Raw genomic sequence first — 8,643 nt, forward strand, 5'->3', positions numbered from 1 at the left:
ATTCAAAATGTAACAAGTTTTCTAAGCTTTCTAAAATATCAAACTGACAGCTTTGAGAAAATGCCAGTTTGAATTTGCATGCATAATTTATTCACTTTTTAAACAAAGAAGTATAGTCTTACTATATGCCAAGAGCAATAACTATTTTCCCTTTTATCAAATGGGTCATAAAAAGTATGTATATAATAGCTTAATATATCAAACAATACATTTAACCAGATATTGACTTATGTTCCTAGGTAGGCCTTTAAAATTACATTAATCCACTTAAAAATAGAATAGACTATGCCAATTGAATCCATAGAAAGATTTGCAAATCTGGCCGGGCGCGGTGGCTCAAGCCTGTAATCCCAGCACTTTGGGAGGCCGAGACGGGCGGATCACGAGGTCAGGAGATCGAGACCATGCCGGCTAACCCGGTGAAACCCCATCTCTACTAAAAATACAAAAAATTAGCCGGGCGAGGTGGCGGGCGCCTGTAGTCCCAGCTACTTGGGAGGCTGAGGCAGGAGAATGGCGGGAACCCGGGAGGCGGAGCTTGCAGTGAGCTGAGATCCGGCCATTGCACTCCCCTGGGCGACAGAGCGAGACTCCGTCTCAGAGAAAAAAAAAAAAAGAAAGATTTGCAAATCTGGGCCAGGCACGGTGGCTTGCACCTATGATCCCAGCACTTTGGGAGGCCGAAGAGGGCAGATCACGAGGTCAAGAGATTGAGACCATCCTAGCCAACATGCTGAAACTCCATCTCTACTGAAAATACAAAAATTAGGTGGGCGTGGTGGTGCACACCTGTAGTCCCAGCTGCAGGCTGGGACTGTACTTTAGGAGGCTGAGGCAGGAGAACTGCTTGAACCCCGGGAGGTGGAGGTTGCAGAAAGCCAAGATCGCACCACTGCACTCCAGCCTGGTGACAGAGTGAGACTCTGTCTCAAAACAAACAAACAACAAAATAACAACAACAAAGAAAAAAAGATTTGCAAATTTTTCATAAATGAGAACAATAAAACCTGTCATCCAATATTACTTATTTAAAGTAGTCAGTAGAAAATAAACAAAATGTGATATCTAACTAAAAAGGGGTGTTACACATACTGGCAACAATTCCTATGCTAAAAAGAAATAATGCCTATAATCCCAGCACTTTGGGAGACCAAGGCAGGTGGATCATGAGGTCATGAGATCGAGACCATCCTGGCTAACACGGTGAAACTCCATCTCTACTAAAAAATACAAAAAAATACAAAACATCCCGAGTAGCCTGTAGTCCCAGCTACTTGGGAGGCTGAGGCAGGAGAATTGGGTGAACCTGATAGGTGGAGTTTTTAGTGAGCTGAGATCACGCCACTGCACTCCAGCCTAGGCAACAGATCGAGACTCCGTCTTAAAAAAAAGAAAAAAAAAGAAATAATGCCCATATACCTGCAAAACAGGTGCTCATTATAATTTCTAGACCGTAAAACACAGAATGAACTCGTATATAAGAAAAGGAAGTCAAACGTAATCTACCTTATTATCTTTATTGCAAGCACAGCCTGAGAAGGAAAACAAAACATCTCCAATAAAGTTAGAACAACCAGGCTAAATACCAACTGTAATCTGTCCTCCATCCTTGAGGTGAAACAGAACTTCTTCCACAGGGCCACACCCAACACACTAATGGTTTCCCACATGGACCCACACACACCCCTCCCTCATGCCCACAAGGTGAAACAGGTCCATTCTCACAGTAGCTTTCTTCTTCAAGCTACTCTCAGATAAATCTAATGACACATTTCTGGGTCATGTCACACCAAATTCAGATACCTGTTTCTGCTTCCTCCACATCTTGATAGTAAAACATGAGGTGTCGGAGACCTCCAACAGCAAAAGTTGATCAATTCTTTCAATCTGAGAAAAGAAAAGGCAAGATAATGACTTTCAATCCAAATTAGAAACTGCACTTAAATCAGAATTAATAATATAAAAAAGGAAAATGTACTGTTATCTTTCATATTCAAACAGGACAGCATCTAATGTATCCTATAAAAAAGGGAGCATTTATGTTAAAAGAATAAATGTCTCACCATAGTAAAGACTCTGTTCAAAAAAGTAATTTCATGAATCTTAGAACTATTTGCTACTTATGCACATTTGAAAAGCATTGTCCATCCGTATTTGCAAATTTCCTAAAGTGTTGAGCTGTGGAAGGGAGGTTTAAATAGAGAAGAGTGCTTCAATCAACTGCAGATAAGCAAGAACAAATCTTTCAAAACTTAGTCTAACGCCCTAGAGATAATGAATATTAAATTGCAATAATCACCAAAACTGCCATGAGAACATATCTGACTATGAACACACCTTCCAGTAGCAACCTAGCACTAAACTGGGACTAACAGTCCCATCCCTGAGGCTCACTTAAGTCTACAAGCCTAACAAAGGGTCTGCTACCAATAAAAACACTTCTTTTAAATAGTCAGTAGCACAGTTTGGAACTCATATGAAAATAAAAAGATAAAATCTACACACCCATTAGGCATTAGGATTGCTACCACCAAAAAACAGAAAATAGCAAGTGCTGGTGAGGACATGGAGAAACTGGAACGCTTGAGCACTATTGGTAGGAATGTAAACGGTGCAGCCATTGTGGAAAACAGTATGAAGGCGCCTTAGAAAAACTAAAAATAGAATTGCCACATGACCAGGAACTCCACTTCTGGGTATATATCCCAAAGAATTGAAAGCGGGGGTCTCAAAGAGATATTCATATACCCATGTTCATAGTAGCATTATTCACAATAGCTTCCACAAAAGGTGAAAGTGACAGATAAAGGGATAAACAAAATATGGTATACATATACAAGGGAATATCATCCAGCCTTAACAAGGAGGGAAATCCTGGCACACATTACAACATGGATGAACCTTGCAAATCTTACACTAAGTGAAATAAGATAATCACAAAAAGACCAATACTGCATGCCTTCACTTGCATGAGGTATCTATGGAATAGTCCAATTCCTAGAGACAAAAAGTAGAATGAGGGGATTGCCAGGGGCTGGAGAGAAGGAGGAATGTGGAGTGGTAGTTTAGTGGGTACAGAGTTTGTTTTTGTGATAAAAGGCATTCTGAAGATCTGTTGCACAGTAATGTGAATGTACTTAACACTAATGAACTGTACACTTAAAATGGTTAAGATGGTGAATTTTATGTTATGTGTATTTACTACATCTTAAAATAATGTTTTCTAAAGGATAAAATCTAGCCTGAACAATTAAGTGTGAAAAATAAGTCCCCTTCAATTTCCACCATGATTGAAGATGCCACAGGGAAGAGGAGAAAGGACTCCCCAAGATTCAATTCCAGGCCAAGAATGTGGTGAAGGGCATGCTTCCATCATGGCCAGTATTGAAGCTCCTATCCCTCTCATCTGTGCTTGAGAGCCTGAGCCAGGTGCTTTCTTTAAACCTCCAGGTTCTGAGATTCCTGGGTTGTGAGCTTGACATAGCAGTTTATCCTGGGATCCTTACAGAGCTGAACTTTTGCCTGCTTCTTCCCCTTGCATATTCCCAAATCCAGATGTCTGAATTGGGAAGCAGGGTGGAGTTAAGCATTTCACCTCTGGAACAATCTCCCCAAGTGGCCCTCTCTGCTTTTATGCCTCCATATTCTGGGAATAACATTATCTACCTTCTGGTATTATGAAGATGGAAATGAAGTCATAGATGAAAGGGATTGAGATCAGGGACCGACACATGGTAAACATTCAATAAGTGTCAGCTATGAGGAGAAAGCGGAGAAGCACATTTCCTCAGCTCCTGCTTGATCCATCCTGTAGTTTACCCATTTTCGTGTTATCCATTTTTTTTTTTTTTTTTTTTGTGACGGAGTCTTGCTCTGTTGCCCAGGCTGGAGTGCAGTGGCCGGATCTCAGCTCACTGCAAGCTCCGCCTCCCGGGTTTGCGCCATTCTCCTGCCTCAGCCTCCTGAGTAGCTGGGACTACAGGCGCCCGCCACCTTGCCCGGCTAGTTTTTTGTATTTTTTTAGTAGAGACGGGGTTTCACAGTGTTAGCCATTACAGCGTGTTATCCATTCTTAATTGTTCCCCAACTCCTACTAACCCCACCAGAGCAGCCCAGCCGGAAGGAATGAAGCCAGTGGTGTGCCACAGATGGCTCATACTGGCCCAGGATATCCAACGGATCACAACTCTTTCCACCTCAGCATTTCATGATAGTAGTTTGGAACCAGCCATTGTGGGAGTATTTACACCACAGAAATTAGCAGATGCTCAAACCAGTACCTCCCTGCCTACTTCCTCCATCCTTGCCCAAAGCCAGTTGTTAACATTTACAAGCCTACCACTGAAAAGAATTCCCAACAGTGTGGCACCCTGTCAACAAAAAGGGCTTGCCTTATTTCTTTTTTTTTTCTAATGTCTAATTAGTTTCTTTAAAAAATCTTCAGGAATCATCATATGGCTGTTTATATGCTTTTCTCACTGCCCAGGAAATTATATCTTCCCATATTTTGGCCTTCCCCAACCAAGGTCAAACACAAAGCAAATCATATGCCTGGTTTTAAAGAAAAATTGTAGCAGAAGATGGGAACCAAGGATAGGAACAAAAGAAAGCAGGTTCAGCTGCCAAACCAAAGTAAAAGCCAGAAAATCATGGCACAAATCCAGTGCCTAGAACAAAAGAAATGCACAAAAGATAAATTGGCAACTTGAGAGGAGATTCTGTTCCGTGACTTTAGCTTCCAAAATGGCATGAGAGCTCAGCTTCACTGGACGTAGAAAGATGCAGACAATGCTGTCAGAATCACGGAACTCCAATGACAATTATAAGTGCCCCTATTCAACATGGAGAGCTGGAGAGCCTTAAGCTCATTCTGCAAGCACCAGTACAGAGTCAGAATGGAGCCCTGTCCACGTTAAGACAGGCACCTCCCTCTGGGCACAGCATGGGATCCTGCCACAGGACCATGTCAACAGACCATCTGTGCCCTCTATAATCAAGTCAGTGAGAAGTCAAATGCATCCCACCTGAGCCCCTTCAAGAACGGCATCCTCCACTTCGGTTTTGTTCAGGTCCAAACAGGAAGCCACAATTGCAAATAAGTAGTTATGCCTCCCATCCAAAAGAGCCCGCTTGGCTTCCTTCTCTTCCTTCAGTCTTTGCTAAAAGAAAAGAATAAAAATGTTACATGGAAACTGTTGTTCTCAAGTGGATTCATTTTGTAATAATTTCATACAATTGTTGTTTTTCAAGTCTTAGGTATCCAGATAACAGACAGCTTAATGGTACCAATTTTTATGTACCATCTTCTATTTTAGAAATAATTTATTTCTCTTATGAAAATAAAGCATGCTCATTGTTTTGAAATTGCATAATACAGAGAAGCCAAAAGAGAGAAAAATCATCTGCCATCCAGAAATTATTACTGTTAAGATTTTGTTCTAAATCTTTACACACTTATTTCTATGCATATATAAGCATTCAACAGAATACCAAAAAAAAGAGATCTCCATTTTATAAACATTTTCCTAAGCCATTAAAGTAATATTTTTCTACAGTATCTCCTATCTTTATTGTTTACCTACAGCTATATATTTGGTCTTCAGATTAACTTCTGAATGCCATTGCTTGCTCTTTAACTATTAATTGTTAATTATGAGAATAAGGCATGCTTAATGTAACCGATGTTGGCAGTTTGAAGGATGTCTTTCCTTGTGCTCTATGCTCATACAGTCATATTCAAACATATGCCCACACCTATATTTACATCATACTATAAAATGTTTTCATGTATTTCTCCCTTAACAATACATCACCGACTTCTTTCTAGTTTAATACAGACTATTCCATCCTCTGTAATAGCTGCAAAAATATTCAGTATGAATGTACCATAATTTATTCAATTATTTTGACAATGGTAGACACTCGGCTTCCAATTCCTTCTTGGAATAATACATTACCTTTAATGCCAACCAGTAGCTCCCACTGGGAAGAGGAAAAGTGACCCCTCTGGATCCCTTCTTTTAATCAACAAACATTTGTTAAACCCCTAATATGTGCCAGCACTGAAGAGGCCAACACTACCTGGTAACTTCAAAAAAACTCATGGCCTGGCTGGCAGTATGTGAGCTGAAAATTTAAATATGACAGATGGCATGGCGGTTGCCATAGGGGCATCAGATTTATCAGTCTCCAAATGCAGGGGCATTTATGGGTCTTCATAGAAGGAGCAAAAAGAAGGATCTCTCACTCTAGCCTGGAGTTGATAAGGGGTGGGGGTGGGGATGACAGGAAAGCTTTCAGGAGGAGGTGGCTCAAGCCTAGCATTGAAGGAGGGTTGGTCATACTTCTAGGACAGTTGCCTTTCTGTACACACAAAGGCCGAGAGGCACACGAAAGCACATTCTGAAAACCACAAGGCAGCCAGGATGGGTGAACTAAAAAGGACTAGGAAAACATAACAGGAAATGAAAAAAAGTCAGATCACAAATATTTTCTGAACCACATTACAAAGTTTAACTGTTATGTGAAATCCATGGAGAATCACTGATGATTTTCAAATCAGAAGAGACAGGTGTTTAGCTGCCTGTGCAGCATTGAAAAATCCATCATTCTAACAGTAGTGTGGAAAGTGGGCTGATGCAATGCACGCCTGCAGGCAGTCAGGTGGGTAATGGTGGCATTCCCAGACACTGGGTTCATCAAGAGGAAAAGGTTGAAGCAACACAATCATAAGTTCAGCTTTTGGATGTGTAAGATTTTGAGGTGAGTCAATACACAGGTGGACGAGGCAGACAGGCCACTGGAAATGTTCAAGGGGAAATGGCATTGCAGATACAGATAACATGCAGGTTCTCAATTCAGCACAATGACTTTATGAGATAGACCATTGTTGCTGTGAGGGGCAGTCCTGTGCGATGTAACATTTTAGCAGTGCCTTTGGTCTCCAACTTCTAGGTCCCAGTAGCCCCCACCACCGACTCGTGAAAATAAAAAATGTCTCCAGACATTGCCAAATGGCGCCTGTGGGACAAAATAACCTCCCCTGTTGAGAACCACTGATATGATACAGACATATATATAGATATAGACACAGGCACATATAGACATAGACATAGAGAAGACGGTCAATATAAAAGCTACAATGTCAATCAGTGTGAAAACAATGTGGTACCTGTTGCAGTTGTGCAGTACAGAACCTGCAAAAGTACATCAACAGCTCTTTCAACCAGCAGATGGTATGTGCATTCAATAAATATTTGTCAAGTGAATGAATAAATCAAAGTTTAAACCATGAGTACAGACATGATTTTCTAACAAACGTATGGAAATGAAAACACAAAAAAGTGAAGAAAATTGGGGACCATCAGTATCCCAGGAGCAAGGAGAAAAAGAAGTGCAAATCAAGAAAGCTAAGGATGAGGCTGGGGGGCAGTGGCTCATGCCTATAATCCCAGCACTTTGGGAGGCCAAGGTGGGCAGATCACCTGAGCTCAGGAGTTCAAGACCAGCCTGGCCAACATGGCGAAACCCTGTCTCTATTAAAATACAAAAATTAGCCAGGCAAGGTGGCACATGCCTGTAATCCCAACTCCTCTGGAAGATAAGGGAGGAGAATCACTTGAACCCAGGAAGCAGAGGCTGCAGTGAGCCAAGATCGTGCCATTGCACCCCAGCCTGGGTGACAGAGCAAGACTCTGCCTCAAAAAAACAAAAAATAAAATAAAATAAAATAAGGATGAATGTGCAAAGAGATAGGAAGGAAACCAAGAAACCATAGCATCAATAAATCATGGAGAGTGACCAATAGCAACAATGCTATATAGGATTGGTTGGGTTAATTAGGATATCTTTAGGCATTGTGTTTACAGGATGGTTGCGGCTTCTTATAGTTCTTTTGCTGTGCGACTGTGCCACTAATCTGTCAAGAAATAGATGTATTCCCCCTCCCCTTGAATTTGGCTAGCCCTCTGGCCAGTTTTCACCAAAAAAACTGAGGGTAAATGAGATGGGATTTCCTAGGCTAGTTCTTAAGAGATCTTCACCTTCTGCCTTTGCACTTAGAATGTTGCCTCAGAACTCAGTCACATAGGGAAACCACACGGAGAAGAATAAAACGTTCTGGTCAATGGCACCTTCTGACCTTCTAGCTGACTCCAGCACCAACTTTCAGCCATCTAAGTAAGCTGTCTTAGATGTTCCAATCTAAGTTTCCCCTACAGATGACAGCAAGCCAGCCAATGGCACCTGCAGAAGAACCACCCAGCAGAGCCCAGTCACTCACAGAATTAAGAGAGATAACAGATGACTGTTTCTACTTTAGGCCCTTAAATTTTGGTATGGTTTGTAACGCAAAAATAAATAACAGAGTAATTTTGTTAGAATAATTTCATTGGTTGGACGGAAATAAATATAGACTTGAGAAAAGCATGATTGAAAAAAGAGAAATATTAAAATGCTGAATATAAACTGCTCTTCCCAGAAACTTGACTATAAAGGAACAGGGTGTGGTAGTAATAGAGAGGAAAATTTAGAGTCAAGGAAGAATTTTTTAAGGTACAAAAGAATTATGGAAAAGCAAAGATGAAAAAGTTGGAGATTTCAGAGCAATTGAAAGGTTATTGCTAGACCTATAAAATTGACATA

The 8,643-nt window shown here is 41.0% G+C and overlaps 1 protein-coding gene across 1 annotated transcript in view; it reads right to left on the minus strand.

Annotated features, from left to right (window-relative positions):
* Window positions 1–6,104, minus strand: part of DNAH5 (dynein axonemal heavy chain 5) — a 242,913-nt gene extending 236,809 nt beyond the window's left edge. Inside the window, 4 exon segments of the mRNA XM_017893302.1 lie at window positions 1,804–1,869; window positions 1,872–1,887; window positions 5,025–5,154; window positions 6,082–6,104. Coding sequence (XP_017748791.1) covers window positions 1,804–1,869; window positions 1,872–1,887; window positions 5,025–5,154; window positions 6,082–6,104 — 235 coding nt within the window.
* Window positions 6,105–8,643: the final 2,539 nt, after the last annotated feature.

Source organism: Rhinopithecus bieti, unplaced genomic scaffold, assembly GCF_001698545.2.
Source record: "Rhinopithecus bieti isolate Rb0 unplaced genomic scaffold, ASM169854v2 scaffold_22165, whole genome shotgun sequence".
Classification (NCBI taxonomy): Eukaryota; Metazoa; Chordata; class Mammalia; order Primates; family Cercopithecidae; genus Rhinopithecus; species Rhinopithecus bieti.